The 23,603-nt window shown below is 55.8% G+C and overlaps 3 protein-coding genes across 11 annotated transcripts in view; 1 reads left to right on the forward strand and 2 right to left on the reverse strand.

The window, feature by feature from the left end:
- Positions 1-5,711, reverse strand: part of DIS3L2 (DIS3 like 3'-5' exoribonuclease 2) — a 201,515-nt gene extending 195,804 nt beyond the window's left edge. Inside the window, exon 1 of one of the 3 annotated variants that reach the window (XM_062582955.1) lies at positions 5,673-5,711. Coding sequence is in view for 2 of the 3 variants with exons in the window: in XM_062582952.1 (XP_062438936.1) it covers positions 2,333-3,032 (700 nt within the window). In the remaining variant the exon portion in view is untranslated. Of the gene's footprint in view, positions 1-2,332; positions 5,578-5,672 lie in introns of those variants that run through there. The other 2 variants (XM_062582952.1, XM_062582954.1) reach the window with 2 other exon arrangements.
- Positions 5,712-13,444: 7,733 nt separating this feature from the next.
- COPS7B (COP9 signalosome subunit 7B) overlaps positions 13,445-23,603 on the reverse strand; it is a 29,760-nt gene continuing 19,601 nt past the window's right edge. For 4 of the 7 annotated variants that reach the window (XR_009959221.1, XR_009959220.1, XR_009959217.1 and 1 more), the window contains 2 exons: positions 22,805-22,919; positions 22,547-22,633 (listed from right to left, as the gene is read on the reverse strand). Coding sequence is in view for 2 of the 7 variants with exons in the window: in XM_062582279.1 (XP_062438263.1) it covers positions 13,848-13,973 (126 nt within the window). In the remaining 5 variants the exon portion in view is untranslated. Of the gene's footprint in view, positions 13,974-21,992; positions 22,634-22,804; positions 22,920-23,603 lie in introns of those variants that run through there. The other 3 variants (XM_062582279.1, XM_062582281.1, XR_009959219.1) reach the window with 3 other exon arrangements.
- On the forward strand, positions 18,698-23,589 carry NPPC (natriuretic peptide C). Its single transcript, XM_062582290.1, has 3 exons — positions 18,698-18,924; positions 20,847-21,139; positions 23,248-23,589. Exons 1-2 carry the CDS (start codon positions 18,808-18,810, stop codon positions 21,120-21,122), a joined length of 393 nt encoding a protein of 130 aa, XP_062438274.1. The 5' UTR covers positions 18,698-18,807; the 3' UTR covers positions 21,123-21,139; positions 23,248-23,589.

Here is a 23,603-nt window from a genome sequence, read left to right on the forward strand (position 1 = left end):
ATCTTTTTAATCCACTTACACCCTTTAGACCTGCTCATTAAACAGGTATTTTTGTTTTCCTAATACAAGAGGGGCTTCCCAGAAGGGGTGGGAAGGGTTGATAAGATCACACTTCTCCCACAGCAGAAAAACACATATACATACCAGCTTAAGAAAGTCACAGAAAACAATATACAAACCATTGCAGTTTTCTCCATGAACACAGTGAATCCATGCAAGACACACTATTTTGAACAAGCTTCCAATTCAGGACAAATTTGAGTCTAAAACATTGTTTTAGAAGTTTACCTTGATCCTTCAGGGCAGAAAGGAAATTAAGAGTATAACACACTGTTACTGCTGAGACTTGCATAACTTCTCCCCAAGGGACTACTAGGGAGACTACCACCTCCCCAGGGACTACTGTCTCCTGAGTTGATGATGAGCTGGAAACAAGCCCTTGTGTTTATTTCAGAAGAGACTAGAGAACCTAGCAGGGCCTCCAGGGGCCAGGCTTGGTTTTGGATTGAGAACACAGGAAACACCAGGTAAGCTTTCCACTGAGGTCAGGGCACTTCTCCAAACTGCTCAGGCAGGACAGCACTTAAGCAAGGCTGCTTCTGGGAAGCACTCCAGCTATCTAGTTTGGAGTGGCCAGTGCCAGGGGAGGGCTCAGGGCTACAGCAACAATCTGTCACAGCAGTGTAAACAGCACGACATATGAGACAGAGGCAGATATGCCAGAGACCTTTCCCATTACAGCACCTCTCTAAGGAAGGTGTCCTAATGTCATGCTTGTCCACAAAAGCGGAGGCCCTTGCAACCAGCGTGCCAGCTTTAGAGCAGAAAGCTATTTACTTTTCTTTTGGTAGTTTGCTTTCGGTAATTTTCACAGTAGTTGGATTCCCTGAACTAACTCACTGCAGGATCAAGCAGACATCAGTGCTGGCAGAAGGAAGAGAAGCAAAGCAGAGTCCCGACTCACAGCACCCTCAAATTAGATTGGCTTGGTCTGCAGCGGGACCAAATCTCAAGCCACATGTAGTATCCATGCAATTAGTTCACAGTGTGTCAAGCTAAACTTCTCCAAAGTGCATCATGCAACATTCACAAATCAACTAGTCTAAACTAAACATTAGCATGGAACATCTATTAGCTGTTCTTCCCTGCTCACCAAAAGCAACTAGTTCCCTGAAGAGTAAAAGGCAGTAAAGCCTATTATAACAGGCTAGCACAATAAATACAGAAGCGTTAGTTACAATGAGGCATGCAAAAAAGTCCCTCAAATCGGGCTCATCAAACATTAACGTAATCTGCTTGTGATAAATGTCTAACTATGATTTGTCTTGCAATAACTCATGGAAGTTTACCAACTTAAGCACACAATATACTTTCATAGCCTGAAAAATACAGCAAATCATGTCAGAAGCATATTACTTGCCACTTTTGAGTGATGGGGCATAGTTTTACAAGACTGATTCAGTTAAATTTACTTGATTTCCAATCCAAGAGTTGATAGGCCTCAGGCCCATCTTACCCAGCTGAGAAATTGATCTCTTTACTACTTGTTACAGATAATTTAATGCAATGACATTTATGAGTTTCTGCAGTAGGAGCTTGTGTAAGTGCAGGCTATCCAAGTATTTCCCCATAAATACCATTCAGAGGAAGTTTTAACCCATTACACCGAGAGACTTAAAGTGCCTGGCTTTCATTGCTTGTTGATTTTTCTTTTTTTAAAATAAAGAACTGTATATATCTACAAGTAGACTTTTCCCCCCAAACATTGCATTTAAGAGACATTCACTGTATTATGGCAAGATGTGGTCCCTTTGTTACTAAAAGCAAAATTATTGGTGTCAGCACTCCACATCCAGAATCAGATATTATACAGGCATCTCCAGACCCCGAGTACTAGACGGACTTGTGCTTGCTGCAAAAGCTAACCAGCACTCCAGATCCAAACAGGTGATGCAAAAGGGAATCATGACTCTGCCCTGAATCAGCCTGAACCAGCCGTCTTATTAATTTAGACACACCACAGAAGTTAGGCTCTCCGAGTCTTGAGCTGGTCCTGGAAGCAGCACAGGCACATTCACAGAGCCTACGCCAAGAGGATTAGATCCTGCCAGAACCAAGCTGGCTCCACACAAAGTCATTTGCACATGTTTGCACATGCAGTATGGCTTACTTGTAAACTAGGACAAAGCCACCCACAGGTAACTAAGGGCTGACTAACTTGGACTGAGTAGAACTGGCTCATGTTAACTCACTCATGACTAACAGACACACTACATTTGGTTCCATGGTAATTGTACCAAATGCACCAAACAGTTCATCAGTTTGCACTCACCTTGGATTTGACCAGAAGACAAGTGACTGGTTTTCCTGGCATTTGCTGCCAGCACATCCCCACTAGAGCGCTCAGTCAACAAGCGTCCAGCTGCTGTAGCTGTGCTGGCAGGACACCTGCCTCGTTTCTTATGTTTCTTCTTCCACATGTCCTCCTCATCCTTTTCTTCAGAACCAGAAGACTTCTGCAGAGCCGTACTGTGTCTCAGGCTGTTTGATACTCTCCCACCCAGGGTATCACTCGTATTTAACAAGTCAGCTGCAGCTCCATGCTGCTTTATGTAGTAGTCTTCCTCCACGTCACCTTCTGGGCTAATACTGGCATCTTTTCTATGGTGACATTTGCTCAGAGTAGTTTGGGGTTTATCTTCATTCAGTTTCTCAAATCCTCCAGACACGGTTTGTTCCAGATGAGATGTTCTGACTGGTGAATAGCTGTGCACATTCAACCCATTCCTTGCTACATCATCCTTCACCAGGCCTCTCTTCAGGGATGGTTCTGGATCTGAGCTGGGGTCACTGGGACTATTCTCTTCCAGCTGCATCTTCTGTGCAATGTGATTCAGATAGGACCGGAATCGGCCACTGTGGTGCTTCTGCACAAGCCTAGCATAAGCGTTCTTCTGAGGAACAGCAGGCTTGCTTAATCCCTCTTTGGTACCTTGGGCAGAAGCACTTCTCATATACCCCAGCTGATCCATAGTGTAATACAAGGCCCAGACTTCGAAGAGTTGCAAATAGACACAGGGGGGGGGGGAAAGGGTTATTTTCTCAAAACAAAGGGTCAAAATTTGATTATGCTAACAGACACGAAAGTTCAGTAAATAAGAATGCATTCATCCTTACAAAAATTGCAGGATGATAAGATACTACATTGGGGACAGGGGTATTAAAGCATGATCAAGCCAACAGCTGGCCAGTAGTACATCTTTGTCAGTGACCTAGAAGTGAGCCTGTAAGCCATATCTGTCTAAACCACACAAAACAGGGATTCTGCCCAGATACTTATATCCCAAATATAAATGTTTCCTATAATTCTCTCTTCCTTGCCTTTGAAAAAGCCTGGCAGATAAAGGCAGTAACCGACAGACCATATTAGATGCATAAATTTAGAGGTTACCAAAAGTAAAATCTTGTCATGTCCAACCCAGAGTCTTCAAGAACAATTGCATCCTTACTGGAGTGCTTAAATGCTGCAGTAAAAGGAACATACCTTACCTCTTACCTCACATCACATACATGTTTCTACAGTGACTGACTCTACCAGATAATATAGCACATTTGCTTTGGATATCAAGACTAACCATTTCAGCTTGTCATTCTAGCCATAAACCTACTCTCAGTGTAACTGACATAAAAAATTCCCTAGCTCAACTAAACAGCTTGCAAGAGCTCATCATTCTTAGTGATTAAGACACATGGACTACCACTCCATCCAGCACCAGTTTCTATAGATAGTATCACACTCCCATCTTTGTGGGATGAGGGCAGATCAAGCATCTTTTGTTTCAGTCTCAGCTGCTCTACCTTTTAAGTTTTTGGATGGAAAATAGTCTAGTACATTTTGCTCAGCACTACTACTAAGGAAAATTATAGGCAGGGACAGGACAAATCAAAGATTTTTGCTGTATCTAACATGAAAGAGCAACAAAAATATTGATAATGAAGCCTTGTACTGACATTTCTCAGAGCAACTGCTGTCTTCTGCAGGATTTTATAAAAAGGTCTCTTTTTCCTTCAAGATACCTTTGAAGCTTAACAGCTGTATTTCATCCCAGCTGTTATGACAAGAAATTCAGGGCCTCACTGTGACCTATCATAGGCCAGAACCGATATGCACTGGACTCCGTGCTGAAATAAAGAATATTGTTCATTAACTCTCTCCTTCTTCACTTCTCTAAGCACAGGGGTCTTGGCAGGACAAAGCACAGGGTTCAGCAGGAACGAAGTCTATACTCCCTTCCCTGCTCCTACTACACTTTGAATTCACTTTCTCCCTTATCCATCTCTCTTCTCTCTTTTGCTGCAGTTGCACAGAGGGCAAGCATCCAGGCATTTTCTTCTGTGCACGTATTGCCTGAGAACTGGGAGACTAGGGGTTGCAGAGCTTGTTTCTCCTCAGAGTGCCTGCTCTGGCCCTTTCAGAGGAACAACACACACTGCAACTTGATTTATTAAGTAATTGAGCACGGATGTGAACAGACTTCCCAATACAAAGCAAAAATAAAAAACCTCTGAATAAATAGGAAAAATTCTTTGTGCGGTTTGTGATTCTTTTTCCTGAGATTTTCCATTGCTGCTGGCCAATACCTAAACTTTTCTAATAGACTGACCTGCTACAGAGCTATTACAAAACCCTCACACGGGTAGGTCTACAGTAAGCTTTCTTTTAACGTCATCTTCATTAGCTGCCAATTCAATAGAGGTAGATAGCATTTATAAGAGCCAGTGAGAGTACTCTCCAAACACTGATTCCAGCATACATGAGTTTGCCATTTTACCTACAAGTAAAGAATAAAAATTTGTTTCTTGCCACCAATACAGTTTACATCACATAACAATTAAGAATTGTAGCACTTGCAAGAAAAGGTCTTACAAACCCCCTAAAGATTACAATTTCATTATTAGCGTCCCATGGGTGACTACAAACTCACAGCTTCCTAGCAATTGGGCAGTGATGTGAAGGCACAGATAGGTACAAGATATATACCCAGTCCGCCTAGTTCCACCAGGCAGGGCAGAGATGCAAACACACCTGGCAGAGGGAAACACTGCTTTACCAGGAAAATGCCAGTGGAAGACTCTCACTTAACTATTTTGGAAGATCAGCACCAGCCTTCAACACCCACACGTCACCGAGCTGTGAACACAGGATTTTTTCCAAGTGCACCACAGGAGCGAGCTCAAGAGCATCCGCTACACAGCGAGAAGCGCCACAAGGACCGCAGCTCCAGAACCTGCCTTCCACATCCTGCTGACCAGCGGCAGGCCCGAGAGCCGCTCCCTTCAACGGGGGCTTCGGGGACTCGCACCGGACTATCACCACCTCGCTGCAGCGCCTGCACTGGGACCGGACCGCGCAGGACGTCTCCACGCCGGAGCGAGCCGCCGGGGCGATGCCCGACCTCGAGGGGCAGCAAAGGCCGGGGGCGAGACCCGTCGGGGCAGGCCGGGCCCCGGGATGACGGCGGCAGCGCCGCGCTGACGGGCCCGCGCGGTACCGGGCCCGGTTGAGGAGCTGCTGCTGCTGCCGCCACCCGCCGCCAGGGACGCAGGTGACGGGCCCCGGAAGAGGGGGGCGGCGCGGCCAGGCCCCCCCGCCCGGCCCCGCCGCCACTCACCGGCCCCACCGCTGCCCGCGCCGCGCCGCTCCGCGCCGTTTAAATGTCCCAACGCCCCCCCCCCCCCCGTCCACTTCCGGGTCAGAGGCGGGCTACGGGCTGCGGCAGGGCCCAGAAGGCCTCAGGTGCGAAGCGCTCGCTCTCAACCGGGCAAGGTGGGCGCAGCCCCTGCACGGCTGTGGGGGGAGGCCAGGGCAGGACCCCCCCACACACGCTCCCTGCCCCACAGCCCAGGCCGGAGCCCTCGGCAGCGCCGGTGACATGGGGCAGGCTGCGTGGATGAGCAGGATGGTGCTGGGACACAGTGGGGGCACATCCTGGGGCATGGAGGAGGGAGGGCTGAGCAGCAGGCAGGAGGCCAGGCCTGTAAGGGAGCTGGTGGGCTGGCCGCAGGGTCCCGAGGGTGGAAGGGAGCCTGCCTTGCACCTGTCCAGACTGCCACCAGCAGGCAGCTGGCCGGAGAGCTCAGGCTTGGCTCGCAGCCCCCCCTCCGTTAGTGGCAGTAGGGGATGGCTCCCGGCCCTCACAGGGCCAAGGCACCATGGGGAGAGGGAAAGCGCTGGCTGGCACCGCAGCAGAGAGCAAAGCCAGACCTCCCCACCAGCCTGCAAAGCCATCCCCGGTTGTTGCAGAGTGCCCTTGCCAGCCAGTGCCAGCTGAAGTCTCTGGCACAGTTTTGGTCCAGCTCACGGCCAGCGCTCCTGCTGCAGACAAAATTTCAAGTCAGAACAGCAAAAAAAGCATAGTTTTAGCTGATTTAAGATTAGAAAGAAGTGAAACTGGTGATTTAGGTCCTTGGAGACCCTCAGAGCTTTGAGAGCATCTGTGCCTTCAAAGGCAGCATGAGAAAGTCCAGGTCACGGGTCCAGAGCTATGTGGCCTCACCTTCACTGCAAAGGAGAGCAGGACAAGCTCTCATGCTCCTGTTTCCTGAGCCATTGGCTTTCCCACTCCCCTAGCACTGGAGGCCAGGCACAAGGCAACCTGTTGAATCCTCCAGCCCATCCACACTACATCTTCCAAGCAAATGACAGACACAGTTTTGAGTGGCAGTGCCCTGATCTCTGCTGGGAAAAGTCAGGCTTCGCATCGGAGGGTGACATTAAAACAAGCAACGGGACTCCAGGAATTTTACTGCCTTCTCTGTCTGTGGCTGCAGACCTCCCACAGGGATTTGTAGCAGAGTCATATTCAGGGTCTGGCTTGCTGGGAATAGATGGTTTGGTCATCCTACAGTTTTCTGCAAACTCAGCTGGGTTTGCCAAAGAATTTCAGCCTGAAGAAAAATTGAGGCGCAAGAAACTAGCCTCATGGCACCACTGCTGGGAAAGGAATTAGCCCCTTTCGAGCTCTTTGCCTGGGGCAGCCCCTCAGGATATGGGGGAAGGGTTTGAAGGGGTCTGTCTTGAGCTGACATCTGCAAGCAAGGCTCCAGCAGGGAAGGAGTGCTATGTTCAGCCTTTTCTTCAGCAGAAATGTAGGTCTCAGCAGCTGTCTGTGCTGCACCTTCACTTGAGGTCAAGAAGATGCCTGCTCTGTGGTGCCCCACAGGGAGCAGGTCCATGCCCTCAGCACCTGATGTCCACCACCTGTAGAGGCCACAAGGCTCTCTGTGATGCCTGCTTAAGAGTGTGGCATCACTTGTGACTGCCAGTCCTGTTCCTCCTAGACACACTTACCTCGAGACCCTCCTGCCAGCTGGCACTGCTAAGCCCTCCCTGAAGCCACATGGAGAAAGCTGGAGATGGAAAGACTGGAGGTGAAGCTCCCCACAGCAGCCAAACTCCACCAGGCTCCCCCCATGCAAAGCCATCCACAGAGCCCCAAAGGGCAGCTCCCAGCTGTGGTTGCCTTGCTGGAGCCAGGGATGTTTCAATCTTGGGGAACATCAGTCTCCACTGGCTCAAAAGTTCACTTGTAAATACAGTAGGAACAAAAGGAGGCTAAGAGCACTATCTGTGGTCATCTCATGTCCCTCTCCCTGCAGATTTATTCTGGTCTCATCTGCAGCTTTGACAGGATCTCAGAGCCCTGCGAGCTTGATGGGAAACTTCTGGGGTTAGCTTTGCTGGTGTGAGTTGAGCATCTTGCTGCTGCGCAGCTTCAGCAGACAAGATCTCTGTAGGCTTTCTCTAGTGGACGCATCCCAGAGGAGTCATGGGTCACAGCCCCTGAACCCTAAAGGGTCTCTCACAGCATGCACAGCTTCTCCCTGGTGGTTGCCCTGCTTGTGGAGGCTGTGAGGTTTCCCAGCCTACTGCTCTGGCTCTAGCCTTTGGGTTGGTCAAAGGAGCTGTCCTGAGTGCAGCACATGGGTTTTCCTTTGGGAATGAAGGCAAGGACACCACAGACCTACCTTCAAAAGCACAGTCAGATCTCCCTAATCACTGGAGTCTCCCTGGCAAAGGCACTGTGTCTTGCTCACATGAACTGTGCAGAGACAGAGGGCTAAGCCTGTGGTCCTGTTTGCCTGCACCACTGCCACTGTTGGGCTGAAAGATGGGCCCAGCCTATCAATTGACCTCACTCTGGCAGCTTTGACTATCTCCAGGAGGGGAACAAGGGCTCAGCTGAGGGCACATCTGCCTTCTCCATGGCACAGCTGAGAAACAGCAGCCCCCACACCAGGCACACAGGGAACAGCAGCCTCCACGCAAGCCAGACAGTGAGAGAACAAGCGGTGGCCCTCCTCCCTGTGAGCAGAGCTGCCAGTTGCACAGCAGCTGGTCCCCCCAGCACCAAGGATGGATGTGCCATTCCCAGCCAAAGCAGGCTTCTGGGGGGAATGCAACTGTGTGGGCTCACCCTTTCAGTGGAAAGGTGCGTGCTCTTTCCCCTCCTCCCACTCTTCCAGCCACCACCTAAGATAAGCAATTGGCATGTATTCTGCAGAGATGCAGCAGTTGCACATCCCCAGCCATACCAGTCTGGCCCATGCTGTCCCTTTGGGCTGCCATCCCAACAAGGAGATGTGAGGAACTTGCCCACCTAGGAGAGCCAGAGATGGGACAGGGAGGACCCCAGAGCCCCCAGCCTCACCGCCCCCACTTGCTGCACAAGCCAGGTGGGAACAGGCAGCTCCTCTTGCCTCCCCTCACAGCTGAGTCACGCTGTGTCTCTGCTCTTCCTCACCCCCATGGGGGTGCAGCCAAGCCCATAGCTTGGCCAGGCTCCCTTGTGCACCAGGTGGTACCACCAGCTGCAAGGGCTTCAGCACACCATGTTCGTTCCACTGGAGATGACAGACCAGGGCGGGGGGAGCAGGGGGATTCAGTGTTTGTTAGCGTCTCTGCCTACATTCACGCCTGCAGTTGAGCGGTGATATCATGCATCGTGGGAGGGATGTGGCTGCATGGCTGGACACCTCCATCATCCTCACCCCTTGCCTCCAGCTGGGCCCGTGTTGCCCAAGGAGCCAGGCACAGCTCCTGCAGATTTGCAGTGGGTTGCCCAGCTTCCCTCTCCCAGCAGTGGCTGTGAGAGCCTGTAAATTTGGCTTAGTCCATGGGGTAGGGGCTGTGTCTGTGCCCCATCTTGTGGGGTGCCACATCATTTGCCCAGAGGGACAAGAGACAGCACAAGTGTGTGTTGCCCTCCCAAGGCCCTGTGGGCCCACAACAGATCCCTGTGCGGCACATACCCTCCCTTCACACCTTTTGAAATAGAGCACAGGCAAACATGGCAGTGTCGGACACTAATGCAGGATCTCACCAAATCAAATCCCTCCCAGGCAGGTGGGGAAGGGCTGAGCTGCTTCAGTCTCACCTTCCATGTTATTTTCCATCCACATGGTCTTCATGGCTGTGGAGCAAAGAGGAGCACTCACCTCCTTGCCGTTCTCACGACCCTCAAAGCAGCTCATGAGCTTTCTGGAAGGGAGCAGGTCCCGTGGGTAGATTTTTTCCCCTGCACTCTCCTTCCCCAGGGTCCTGTAGCAGCAAGCCCAGCCTAGTGTCCTGGCTTGCTTTCCCATAGCACAGGATTATCTCACCATCTTCCCCCAGGCAGTGACTGGAAGCTGCTACCAACCTTCATGGCTGGAACATGTTGCAGCACCTCAGCTGAGACAAGAGCTTCATGGGGCTCGTTGGATGGAAGCGCCCTGCTTACGAAGACTTTGGCTCTTCTGCTGCTTGTGGTTTTGCTGAGGAGCAAGGGCCCGCCCTGAGCTCGTTTACATCAGTGTTAATCAAGAGTGACTGGCCAAGTGGATGGAGCTGCACCAAGATGACTAAAAGAGGGGAACCCTGTATGACAGCAGAGCAGTTCCTCTTACAAGTCCATCTACCTCCAGCATCCTACATAGTGGATACAGATACTACAGATCCAAAAGTCTCCCCTTCAGATCCCAATGTCATCTTTCATTGATACTAAATGATACAGTGGGGGGCTTTGCTTGCCTCTTTCTGGTGTCAGAAGCTAGACCCACACAATTTGAGGATATGCTCAAAGGCAGAGCAGGACCTGGCTGCAGGTTTGCTCTTGAGCCTCTGAGCACCCTCAAAAATGTTTGGATTACAGCATTTCCCAAAGAGTTATGCCAGAGTCTCTCACTTTGACATTGCTCAGGTACGGGGAGCAATCTGAGACCTTGACCTAAGGAAACAAGGCATGCTCCAGGGGTAGAGGAGAGGGAGATAGATTTATTATCACAAATAAGTCAAAAAAATCTCTCTCCATGACAGATACCTATCTACTAGTTGTGTCACAACAAACGTGGTCTTGCCCCACCTGTCCTTCAGCTTCTCCAGTTTTCTCCTGAGCCCTCCATACCTCTGGGTTGGGAAATATACCACAAAAGATCAGAACTGATGTGTTCCCATCTCCTTTAGACAAAATATCGCCTGGAGGAACACCAGCAGCTCTCCCCTGGGCAGGGGGAGACACCTGACCTAGCTGTTTGTCCAGCAAAGAGAAAGAAGAACCAGACCCCACCAGGGAAAAACAAACAGGCCCGGAAAGAGGTGAAGGAGACAGTGGAGGAAAGAGATGGGATGCTGCGGCAGGGTGGCAGGGCAGCAGGTTCAATGCCTTGCTGCCTTCTGCTCTGCCTGGGATCTCCTGAATTTTTCTCCTGGATATCTTCAAAACTCTTCCCCTGAAATCCTCCCTGGTTTTAGCTGCTCAAATCTCCTTATAGTGTGGCCCTTGGTTTCCTTTAGTCTCTCTCCCCAGAGCCAGACCATGTCCCAGGAGCCAGTTCCCACCAGGGCTGGGTGGTGGGTTGCTGCTGCACCCGCGGGGCTGGGGAGCTGCCCTGCACGTGTCTGAGTTGTGAGGCCTGAGGGAAGCTCCCAGGGGCCGAGAGAAGGGACAGGCGACGGGCGGTGGGTTCAAGCCTTGTCTGACGCTCACAGGGAGGCAGACGAGGCACCTTTGAGGCCACAGACCTCACTGCCACACCAGCCCCAGCCTTGCAACCCGCCCAGCAACCTCATCGCACACCCCCCAAGTCATCACCACCCCATCCGCCGCCGCGGGGGCCCATACGGGGAGGGGACGCCGCGGGGCAGCCGGCGGGCACAGCGAGCAGAGGGGATGCGGCGGCGAGCGCTCCGGCGGCGAGCGCGCGGCCGGGGGCCGGGCAGCGCACGTCCCCGCCGGGCGAGCGGGGGCAGCCGCCGGCCCCGCTGCTTGCTGGCAGGCGCAGCGGTGAATGAGCGCGTAACTTATCAGTATTACCTCATGCGAAAGCCCTGCGCCTGTGTATCTCAAGCAAACAGGGGCCATTATACGCGAGCGGGCTCGCATTGTTATTCCGTCTGGTCGCGAAAGGTTAGGGCTGTGGAGGCCCGCACGTCCGCACGGGCGGCCGCGCGGGGCGGCAGGCAGCGCCGCCGCGCTCCCCGGCCGTTCCCAGGCCGGGCCGAGGCCCGAGCAGGCCCCGTCAGTCAGCCGCCTCGCGAGGCTGCAGCGCCGCCTCCGCCCGCCTTGGCGGCCGCGGCGGCGCACGGCGGGGCCGCCGCCTTCCCTCGCCTTCCCCTCGCGCTTGCCGCCGCCGGAGGCCACTCGCGCCTGGCGGCCGCGCTAGCCCCCGTCAAAAGAAAAGACGGGAAGGCCAACTTCGGCCTCGACGGGAGCGCGAGCTGCAGAGGACCTGTTCCCGGTGGACTCGGCCACCGGCGTCCCCGGGACACCACGGATTTAGCTCCCAGCAAAGCACTTTTCCCGCACAGGTCCCTCATATCCCGCTTGGCCCCGGGGTGCTCTGAGGAACAGCTGGGGAAACCCAAAGGCTTCGCCCCAGAGGAACCGTGCCAAAAGGGGCTTCCCACCACCTTGTGCCTGGTTCCCGGGAAATCATCTCACAGGGGGAACCGGGGAATTTCAGGACTCGCCGGGAGGAAGAGCCGGCAAGGAGCTGTTTCTTCAAAAGCGAGAGCCTTTCCTGCAGCCGAGCCAGGCGTCAGAGGCTCCTGCCAAGCCGGGAGCCGCGGGGCAAGTGAAGGCCTGCTCGCCCATCCCGGATGCCTACGCAGCACATGATGGCACAGACCCTCCCCGGGCCTACGTGGGGTGGCAAGGCACGGCATAGGAGGGACCACGCCACGGCAGGATGCCCCATGGGCACAGACTGTCCCCAGCTGGCCTGCAGGCTCCTTCCCTGGGTGCTCTGCAGAAGGGACGCATCCCTCCAGCCTCCATTCCTCCTCTGGGGGGACAAACATGGTGGCGATAACCTGTCCTTTGGCCTTTCTGGACTATCACCTCTTTGAGCAATAGCTCTTGCAACAGGGATGTTCAGTGTCAAAATGACAGGCCTGGGCTGATATTGGGGCCTCCAGGAAGGTGAGATGGTGCCAGATCCCCATTTGGGGGAGAAACCATCTGGGAAAGGGGGGACAAGGAGGAAGGACAGAGCATTTAGCTTGGAAAATCCCAATGACCTGCTCCTACTTTAGCTAAAGAGCCAAAGCTGCTGACAGCTGGAGGCGATGCAATTCATATCTTCCGTGGACTGACACAGAGCAAGACTCACAACATGTACTCACCAGTGAATTATAATTGCTTAATTTTCTCTACGTTCAACAAAAGTCTAAAAAGTCATGTTCCCACTCCAGCCAACCCAGTGAGGCAACTCAGCCTGGAGTGCTGCCACCTCAGCTCAGCTCCAAGGAAAAGAAATACCCAGAAATCAGGAGGAGGCTGGAGCATCCCAGGTAGCCCAGACAAAATGCCATGGGCCACAGCATCAGCTGGAAGATGGGAGCTCAGGAAGGCATGAGGAGAAGCCCTCCATGGGACTCCCTTGATATGAGCAGCTCCACCACCTCCCACTAACCCAGGAGAATCTATTGGCATCAGCACAATCACCACTACAGGGCTCCCTTGCAAGAAATGAACTTTAGTAGGTTGATTTTTAGGCTCTGCTTCTCTAAGCCCCCTAAACAAGCCCCTGGAGGTAAAAGTGTCAGTGCCACTGAGCAGCATCAGCCCAGATGTCTCTGTCCCCTGCCAAGAGGCCTTCACCCTGCTAGCAAAGGCCCTGAGTGCCTCTTCCTGGGGCTTTCTCCCTTCCTCCTAGCCATGCTGCCCTGGGGTGGTGGGGAGGGTCAGGGATGTTCTCCCTGTCTCCCTGGCCTTGCTGCCATGGCAGGCAACGTGGCTGCAGCTCCATTTCCAGTCTGGTCCATCAGGGCAACCCCACAGGGCCTCTTGCCCATCATGGTCCCCGTTTGGGAACAGGGGATGTCAGACACGTGTGTGTCCTGGACCTATGCCTTCTTCTAGACCCAAAAGGAGACTGGGGAAAATGTAAAATCATTTATTGCTTCCTGTAATACCTCATGCAGCAGAAACATCCAAAACAAACACCAGGGATGTTCAAACAGGCCAAAAGCTGCCATCAGCATTTCAGTTGTAGAGACCTGGGCTCATAGGTGAAGCAGGGCACCCCACACCACATAACCCAGGAGCACCACACCCTGGTGAGCTGGGCAATGCTGTCCCACTCACCGTCAGTCAGGTGCCCAGGTCCAGGGCTCCTGACAGCCATATCTGAGCACTCTACCCAGCCTTCCTGCCCTTAGGATGGGAGCAGACAGCCAGCCGGGGGCAATAAGGTTATTCCACTGAAAAGCACACTGAAGAGGCTCTTCCCGAGGTGCATCCGCCTGCCGCGTCTTGCCTAGGCAGTGGAACCAGATGGATCAGTTACACCTTGTGTCACCTTGCTCACTGCCTCCTCTGCCACTGCCATATGTGGTGGGGGCTGCTCATTTGCTCCTGTAGCTGAGACTGAAATCCCCATGCAGAACCACTTTTCGTTGAGCCCGCTATCATCAGACACATAGAAAGGTGCTGTAAAAGCAAAACAGGACAAAATTTGAAAAACGAACTTTTAGGGATAAAAATCTTTTATCTCCTTTCCCCTACAGCAGTTAATCCTCTCCCTACCGCGGCTGGCACCTGTCTGCTCTCAAAGAGCACAATCAGAGGCAGAGGGCAGTTCCTGGCCCCCCAGTCCCCTGCCCCACTGAGATCCCTCAATGCATGTTCCTTCCCATCTAGTCCCACCCTAATGGGGTTTATAGTAGAAAAGCTACTGTTATGTAACCTCAGACCCTGAACAGTGTTGTCCTGGCAAAGACCAATGCATACTGTGTTCCTGAGGGCTGGTACTTGGTGTCAGTGCCAGAGGGGAACTAACCTCTGCCTCCTTGTGCCTGCTCCGTTCCCCATCACTGGCTGCCTGCAGGCCAGGTTTGCAGCTCCTTTCTTTTCCTCATGATTCCCTGGGCACATCTGGGCACACATCTAGGGCAAAACCCATTCACTGATGTCCAGGAGATTTCAGGAAATGGCAAATACACGGTGGAGACTAGCAGCCTCATAGATGAAAATTGCTTCGCATGAAGATTAGCCCCCTTGGCTGGCCCTGTTCAAGGCAGGTATGGAGCAATGCAGGCAGGATGGGCAGAGCAGCAACGTTGCAAGACTTTGTTCCGAAGACATCATTATTAGCACCTCTGAGCTTTGGGACAGTGCTCGGATCTGCTTAACTGTCAGCTTTCAACATTGGCCATCACTTGCAAGAAAAGGTCTGCTGTTCTAGTGTCTCTATCATGTTCATGCATCATTTTGATGTTCGTTTATGCAAAGGAACAAATGGTCTTAATATGTGGCATCAGCTAGAAATCTTCATGTTACAGTTATCTTCCACTCCAGTATGAACCACCCTTTGGCCCACAGGCAGCAGAAGGAACATAAATCTGGGCAGTGATTTTCCCAAATCAACATACAAATATACTCCCTAACGAAGAACAATCAGGGAGGAAAAAAAAAAAGAAGAAGAAAAAAAAAGAGGATCGGTGTCTGCTGCTGCTATGACACAGCTCTCTCTGGGCTAGAGTCCATGTTTCTGTCCTGCTTTTAAACAGGTCAAGGTGGGAAGACCTTAGACAGGTTTTAAACCTTCTTGGGAGTCATCCTCAGGAACATGCCTGAAACTTGGTCCTTAACTTTAGCACAGAGAACTGGAGTCCCAGTGCTGCCCAGTAAGATCCACCCACACTGCCAAGGATCGCTCACCCCTTCCTTGTGATCAAAGGTTTCTGCAGAAAGTCCTCATGCTGTTTTCACAATTAGTCTGATGACCCATCTCCTCCCACCCTCCAGATCATGCTGGCACCGGTCATAGTTGGATGACTCCCCCTCAGTCCCCAGGCGCGTGTACCTGTGCACTCTCTCAAACGCATGCACGGCTGTTCTCACTTCCCGGGCTGTAGACACTGATAGTCCAGCCCAATGGAGCCCCCTTCTCAGGGATTTACCCTATTTCAGTGAGACTTACCAGTCAGTATTTCCCAATTTTTAGCCCTACAGCACTGATGTTTTCTACTTGAAGGCAGTTTGCAGCACTTGCAGCTTGCCATCCTACCCTGGGAGCAGTACTCTCCAGAGCAGGACGGGGAGATGCATCCTGGTTTTGGGTGATACCTACCAAGCCATCCCAGCAAGGGCCATCAGACGCCAGGTTAACCCTGCTGTTTCTCAGGGTCAGAAAAGCCCTGTGAACCCTGCTCTCCCCGACACCTCTCAGCTCTGTTTGGGTCCCCGGATGCAACACGGAGGGGTAGATCCCCGTGCAGGTGCCCTGCAGAGGAGCCGGCCAGTTTCTGTCTATCCGCTCTCTGGTGGTGGAGGCAGAGATGCTCCTCCAGAGAGTGACATCTGCCTGCAGGAACCCCAGAAATGCTGTGCCGGATCCCCCTTGCTCTCCACAACTACAGAGGAGCCCAGGGGAGGTCAGTAATGAATGCAGCCCCCTCGGTGGCATGGTCCCATCCACTTCTCCGTGTGCGGGTACTTCTACGTGTGAGCTGAAGCTGCCACTTCTCAGCTTGGGTGAGCACCCTGCCAAGCCGTGGGCTAGCAGGGGCACATCCCTTCAAGGGTTAAAAGCTTTCAGGCCCCCCCATGCCACAGAGCAAGAGAGTCACCAGCTATTAACCCCTTCCCACCTGCCCCTTCTCCCCTCTGAGTTTCTGTCACCGTGAAACAGCTCTGGTGGATTCGATCTGGTTTTAGTTAAGGAAATGGCTTTGTGTGTGCTGCGTCTCCCGACTCCAGCAAATTTCAGCAGAAAAGGCAGGGTAATTTGAATAACAACACTAATTGGATTTATAAAGAACAGTTTCTCCCCCCCCCCCCCAAACTGAGGCTCCGCACAGTGTGACAAAGAAAACACGCTAATGAAAACCACGCTCATAAAAGCCCCAGATGAGTGCGCGGAGCGAGCCTCATGTGGGCCGGCGCTGGCTGAGACCTAACCATGCTGCGGTATTTGTGGCGATGCTCTAATCCTCCAGGGAGGAGCTGCCAGAGCAGCGCCGAAGCCGGCTCCCTACCCCACATCCCCACAGTTTCCAGGGGGCTTGTAGCAAGCAACTCTCGGCACAGCCCTTTCTTTCTGAGCTGTGCCGAGGTAGTTCCCCTTCACGCTTGCACCTTGTCTCCTTCCCTTTCTCGGGTTGCCCCTGGGAGAAGCCCCGGGGCATGGCTGTCCTCAGCATCGGCGCCTGGGAGCTGGCGCGGGCTGGTTGGCCTCAGGACCCTGTCCCACCCGGCTGGCCACAGAGCTGCCCCTGCCGCTGGTGACATCCAGGCCCCTCGCGGTGCCATTGGCAGGTTGCAGAGGTCCCCGGCTCAGCTCTCCCCTGCACCCCTTTCCTCCACACAAACTCTGAAATGGGGCAGTGCTGCAGAGCACTTGAAAAGCCACCCCTCCTTCCACCCCCAAAAGCTGCGTTGTAGATCCCGGGCTGCGCTTTGTGGGCAGGAGAGCTCAGCCCAGGGAAGAAGCGAGGGGGGCCTCTTTCTGCTCTTCGCGTGCACCCACGGTTACCTGGTGCTCAGGGTTGGCTATATATTAACTCCATCGCCTTAATCTGCCTACACACAGACAAATGCCCAAGCCCAGCTTTGCACTCCAAAAAGCCCAGATTGTCTCCACCTGGCAGGCACAATGGAAAAACCACCGAGACCTTCTCTTTCCAGCTCCTGTTCACATGGAGCTAAAAAGATGATCTTCTTCAAAGTGTCCCGTGCCCAGTGCCTGGGCTGTGGAGCAAGAAACATCTCCCTGCTCCCAAGCAGGGACACCCCAGACCCTCAAAGAGCCCCACAGCCCCAGTAGGGTCAGCTCCCACCAGCCCTTCCCTCCGAGGGGGTTGGCAAGCAGCAGATCTCAGAAAGACCAAGAAAGGTCCTCCTGCCAGGGGAAGGGACCAGCCTGGAGGTGCTCCCAGAGAGAGCGGGGAGAGCAGAGACTGTTCCCCTAGTCCCAGGAAAGGGATTTGGGGAGACCTCTGCTAAAACTGACTGGGGCAATCCACCCACGGATGCTTCTGCAAGGAGCCAAGGAGATGTCTTTCTTCTGGACTGGTCCCAGAAACAGCAACCCCTCTGTCTGGGGTGCTAAGGATGGTGCTGAGCTCCCTCAGCGCTGCCTGGAAAAAAGCAAGCGGAGCCCCAGAGCTGCCCCTTCCCCGGTGCAAGGCACTCTGGCGGCGGCACAAATCCTGCCCTGCCGGGTGCTGAATCGGGAAGGGGCAAGTGCACAGGTGAGCCCTTGGCCATGTCCCCAGAGCCCATGCAAGCTGCTGGGGTTAGCTCAGGGACCGAATCCTTCTCCCTCACCCAGCTGCCAGCTTCAGCAACAGGTGGGAGCACTTGAGACCACACTGCCATGGCGGGCACAGCCCTGGCACGGGTTTGGCCCTTGGGCTCCTGTCCCCAGCAGGACATGTGGCACTGAGCGTGCCCCACGAAGGGAGACCAGCAGGAGCTGTGAAGACCCCATCTCCAGGTCCAGAGGGAACCTCCAGAGCCCTGATCCCTGCCGGGAGACCGAGGGACCGGGTCTCCCCCTGGAAGCTGAGGGATTCACCCGTGTGCCCTGAAGCAGTGCCACTGCCCTCGGCATCCTGCACCCCAGGACCCAAAGACACTGCCGGGGAGGGCAGTGTCCCCCCCACCCCACACAAACAGGGACTTGGGATGGAAGCTGGGGGGATGGATGGGCACATTCTGGTTTAATCCTGGATGTCAAAAAAAGTGCATTTGGCACTCATTTCTGTCTTTGGGACTCTAACCCCCTCATCCGCGCTAAGACCCCCCCAACCTCAGGCTGGCCCGTATTCTTCACTGGGGGGGGGGTCACCGGGGATAGTGGGGGGGGGCGAGGGGGCAGAGGAGCCATGGGGCACCTCAGCCAGGCAAAGGGAAGGCAGACAGCTTGCAGAGGGGCCCGGGGGCTGGGGTGGGGGGGGTCAGCCAAATGCCCCCCTCTTTCTAATTTTTTTTCCCCCCAACTTGCCAACCCGCTTGCCTCGGGCTGATGTGTCATTTGTTCCTGCCAGGGGAGAGCGGACCCCCCCCCCTTTAAATTCCTGCTATTGTGCAGTGGGAGGCCGGGTTGGACCTGGTTGTTTAGATGACATCACCGAGCAGGTTGGGTTATAAAATGAATGAAGCAGAAAGCCCAAGTTCACTAGCTCGGCACTTCGCAGGCGGCAGGAGGGACCTCCGGGCTCCGCTCTGAACTTTGCCTGGCCGCCGGTCCCGGGCTCTCGCGGGGCTCCCCTCTGCTCCCCGCTGCCCCAGCGGCCCCCCGCTCGCCCTGCCTCGCAGGATGCAGATCTCACCCTTGCTGGCTGGTGGACTTTTACTTGCGCTGCTCTCCGTGAGGCTGGAGGCGAAGCCGGCGGCTCAGCTCCCGCAGAAGGTAAGGCGGGCTGCGTCCCGCCGCGCTCGCCCCGCTGCCCGTCCCGCGGAGGCTCCCCGGGGCCGGGAGTGGGGCGGGGGGGGGGGGGAACGCGGGGCAACCTTCCTCCCCATGGAGGCAGCAGGCAGGGCACAGCAGGGTCCTTCTCCTCCCCCCCCCCCCCGGCGGCTTCCTGGGTGCTAGGGGACCCCCCCTGCTTCTCCCCCCCCCCCGTCCCAGGCACTGCCACAGGGCACGTGTCCCAGGGACACGAGCCCCAAGGCTGGTGCCAGGGGGGAGGATGCTGAGTGCTCCTCACTCCGGGGGTCTGGGCCAGGCAGGGCAGCGACCCGCTTCCCAGCTTTGCCCCGGGGCCCTCCCACGGGCCGGGGGCACCGGGAGCGAGGAGCGGACCTGGAGCAGGTGCACGGAGGGCTGGGTGCGAGGCGGGACCCCTCCGGGGAGCCGTGCCCCAGGCAGGGACACCCGCAGCATCGCCCCCGGGGAAGGGGCATCCCAAACGCGGCGAGGAAGCGGCAGCAGCACCAGGCGGGGCAGGAGGGAGGCCCGGGAGGCCCCGGGTGGCACGGGGCAATGGCACGGGGCCAGGGCCCGGGGCTGCCCCAGCACAGCGGTGGGGCAGGATCCGCAGGGCACTAGGGGGGCTCCCTGTAGGGATCTGGGGTGCAGGCTGGGGAGAAGGGGGTGACCTGGGAGTGTGGGGAGATAAACGGGGATGAGCAGCCCCAGGGCTTGCAGCCCCGAGTGGGGAGAGAGATGGGGACCGAGGAGATGAAGGGGGGCAGTGAGGGGGGGTGGGGGGCAATAATTGGGAGTCAGAACTGGGAGGACTTGGAGGGGGGCCCGGAAAGTGTCACCGAGGGGGGCTCAGCAAGCCTGGGCAGGGGGGCGCTGGCCTCCCCGTCACCTCACTGCTGGGGCCACGCTGCGAGGCCGCGGCACAGCCGGGCCGGCTCGGAGGAGCAGCGACCCCCCCGGCGCCCGGCTGGGGGCAGCAGTGGGCCCCCCCCCAGCCTCAAGGGGCCTGAAAGCTGGCAGAGGGTGCAGAGACCCCCCCCCGTGGGGGGGCTCTGACCCCTGCCCAGCTTGTGGGAGGGTGCAGTGACCCCAGCACTGAGGGGGGGGGGATGCACTGACCCAGCATGGGGGAGGGGGGGCACGCACTGCCCAGGGGGGAGTTGAGGGGGTGCCCTGACCCTGGAGAGGGGAGGAATTGCCCCACGACAGGGAGCCATGGGGCGGGGCTGATGTGGGGAGGGGAGAGGATGCCCTGGCCTGGGCTGGTGGGAGGCACTGCGCGGGGGGTGGGGGGGTGCTACTGGGGGGGATGCACTGACCCCAGTATTTGAGGGGTGCTATGGGGGGTGCACTGAGCCTAGCCGAGGGGAGGGGGGGAATCACCTGCAGTTCTGGAGGGGGGATGCTGCGGGGGGGGCTGTGCTTTAGGGGGTGCCGACCCCATTACTTGGAGAGTGCTATGGGGGGTGCACTGAGCCTAGCTGGGTGGAGGAACCGATCCCAGCATTTGAGGGGTGCTATGGGGGGTGCAGAGCCTAGCCGGGGGGGGGATCACCCGCAGTTCTGGGGGGGGATGCTGCGGGGGGGGGGGCTGTGCTTTGGGGGGTGCCGACCCCATTACTTGGAGGGTGCTATGGGGGGGGGTGCACTGACCCCAGCTGGGGGGGGGTACAGACTCTAGTACTGGGGGGATGCACGGACCGCAGCCGGGGGTGCGCGACCCCCCGTCGGCAATGGGGGGGCTGCGCTGACCCCAGCGGAGGGCGGGGGGGGGGGACGGGACCGCCCCGCCCCGCCCGGCGCGGCCCGGCGGCGGGGCGGTGAGGGGGCGGGGGGGGCGCGGTGAGGGGCGGGGGGGGGGGCCGGGCGCACCGCCCCGTCGGCGCCGCCCGCTCGGCGCGGCGGCTCTGACCCGCTCCCCCCCGCAGGGCTCCCGCGGCGCGGCGGCGGCGGCGGCGGCGGGCTCGCCCGAGGCGGCGGGCGCCGAGCGCGACAAGGAGAAGGAGAAGGAGAAGGGCCGCGGCGGCGGCGGCCAGGCCCCGCGGGAGGCGCGGGCCGAGGCGCGGCCGCGGGCGGGCTGGGCGCGGCTGCTGCAGGACCCGCCGGCCCGCCGCCACAAGGGCCTCCACAAGAAGGGCCTCGGCAAGGGCTGCTTCGGCCTCAAGCTCGACCGCATCGGCGCCATGAGCGGCCTCGGCTGCTAGGCCGCCCCCTGGCGGCGGTGAGTGAGCGCGCGCGGCGCGGCGCGTACAGCGCCGAGCACCCCGCGGCGGCGGCGGCGGCCCCCCGGCTCCCTCCTCTTCCTCCTCCTCCTCCTCCTCTCCCCGCTGCCAGCTCCGCGCAGGGCCCGGTGCAATATAAATTATAGACAATATAAATACACCCACTATAAAATCGGAGGCCGGGGTGGTTAAAGCAGTGCCGCGGCTGCCCTAAAGACTCGGCGTAAACTTAACTACCCCAAACGCACCCCAAACCTCCTCGCGCGCCGCCGGCGCAGCGCGCAGCGGGCAACCCACGGGCCTGCCGTGAAGCAACCCGAAAAGTTGCCGCGGCCCTGCTCGGGCTCCCGGGCGGCTGCAGAGCGCACGCGAGGACGACGCGCTCCGCGGCCGCGCGCTGCCGGGCAAGGGAAGCCGCGCGGTAGGATTGAAACTAATGAGGCAGTTGAGCCGTGCGTGTCGGAGCCCTCCCTGGGCACTGCCGGTCAGCAGAGGAGGGCCCTCACGCTGGCCTTGCACGCCTGCAATTACACCCTTCCGCTAACCCCCCTGCTGCCCATGCTGCTTTAACTGCCTCTGCACGTGGCACGAAACCGCTGCTTTAGTCGATAGCTGCCACCACGGTTATGGCCAGATCTCCCAGGGCTCCCTTTCCACGTGGACCGGAGCCTGCAGGCTCCCAGGAGGTTTGCAGAAGGGGCTCCAGGCGCAGCCACGTGCTCCCCCCTGCTCTGAGCCCTGTGTGCTTGACGGATGCAGGTGACCTAGGACCTCAGAAGCGGGCGTTTAGCAGGGAACGTATATACTTCCCGCATGCCTGTGACAGGAGGATTAGCAAGATACCTGCCTCAGTCATTCTCTGATTCATTTATTTTAAGAGAAAAAAACACATAGGTTGCCCAGGTGCCTCCTACTTGTCAACACAGCAACTAAGGACAGTGCTTTCCTCACCCAGCCTTCGCATCTTACCAAGTTATTAGAAGCTGTGAGAAGTTCCTCTGCAGTATTCCACTGTCAGTGTTCGTAGGGACCGATGAGATAGAAAAGTGTCACTTCCCCGCAGCGACCAGTCTGGGAGAAACACGGCAGCTCCTCCACTGCCAGCTCTGGCCAGCTGTGCTGTGACAGCGAGCCACCGCTGGCTTGGACCCTGCCAGCAGATTTTATGCAAAAAACCTCTCATGCCTGGGGGAACCACTTGCCCCACGCAGCCCAGGTCAGTGAATATTCTTCCTGTAGCCTTACTGCTGCTGGCAAGGCACTGCCCCATTCAAAGAGACGTGCCCTCGCCCTGCAGTAACGTGATCATGCACGGAGAGGACCGGACCCAGAGATCCTGGCATTCTGGAGAGAACAGTAGGAAGAGCAGGGCCCACAGGATGTTAGCGCTGGTCTGTGGCTCTGCCCAGAGGGGTCGGTGCTGTTTCTCTGCTGATGCAGGCCCTTGTCCAGCTACTCCTCAGTTTTCCCAAGGAAGCACCCAGCCCTGGGCTCTGAAAGGCAAACACATACTATGTATCCAGCTCGCAACCATCCTCTCACATTAAATTCTCATTAGGAAAAATTCTTTCATATTCGTATCGCATCCCTGCCTAGCTCATGTCCCAGCCAGGTCTGACCCTCACCAACCACAACCAGACCCCATCCCTTGGCTACTTCCTTACCAGGCACAAGGGCCAGAAACCTTGGGGCCGGACTGAGGCAGAAGGATCCCTGGGTCAAACTCCTTTTGAGTTCTTGTATTCAGCTTCTGGATCCAGTCCCTTCATGTCTGTAAAGCTTTAGACAGGTGGAAAGTCTGACTAAGCCAGAGGTGCACAGGAGGAAACCTAAGCTCTTTCAACAGCCTCAAGATTCCTGCTAGACCCAGGACAAGGGGGAGCAGGAAGCTTCCCTTGGTCTCTGCCATTAAGTACCAAAGAGCTAGAAAGCAGCGGGTTAGGTTCTTTATAGTGTTAGCATGAGCAAAAGGCTTGGCAAGGTCTTCTACTGACTTCACAATCCCTCCCTCATGCCCGCATTTATTCTAGTGGGGGTTTCGGCTCGGGACTTGTAAGGGGTGTTGTATGGCAAGTACTAACAGGCACTTTGTTCTTGTTCCTTGCAGGGCTTTGAATCAGTAGTCCATTTTTTCCCCACCGTGGCCGTGCATGGCCATCCCCCAGGCAACGCCTAGAAGAGCAGAGACCCCCCTCCCCCCAAAATGGACAAAAGATGTGGCTGTGTTTTTCTTTTCGGTACGAGGAGTCATGGCACCAGCTGTTTTGGTTTTGTTATTTTTTTAAAAAGTGCTCTCTATCTTATATATATTATATATACAAACACTCACCAAGACAAGGGACAGTGCTTTTCCAAGAGACTGATGAAGCCAGCTGTATAACGTTGCTGTTTGTAAATTCATGTCATGCATAAATGTATTTATGTTGTAAAGCTATTTATATATTGTTTATAAAGAGATATTTA

Source organism: Rhea pennata, chromosome 9, assembly GCF_028389875.1.
Source record: "Rhea pennata isolate bPtePen1 chromosome 9, bPtePen1.pri, whole genome shotgun sequence".
In the NCBI taxonomy this organism is placed as follows: Eukaryota; Metazoa; Chordata; class Aves; order Rheiformes; family Rheidae; genus Rhea; species Rhea pennata.

Bases quoted from the DNA above. Each gene is read 5' to 3' on its own strand.
- NPPC (XM_062582290.1), top strand. From the start codon at position 18,808: ATGCAGATCTCACCCTTGCTGGCTGGTGGACTTTTACTTGCGCTGCTC. The intron at 18,925-20,846 runs GCTCGCCCCGCT...TCCCCCCCGCAG, and splicing joins GGCGGGCTGCGTCCCGCCGC to GGCTCCCGCGGCGCGGCGGC.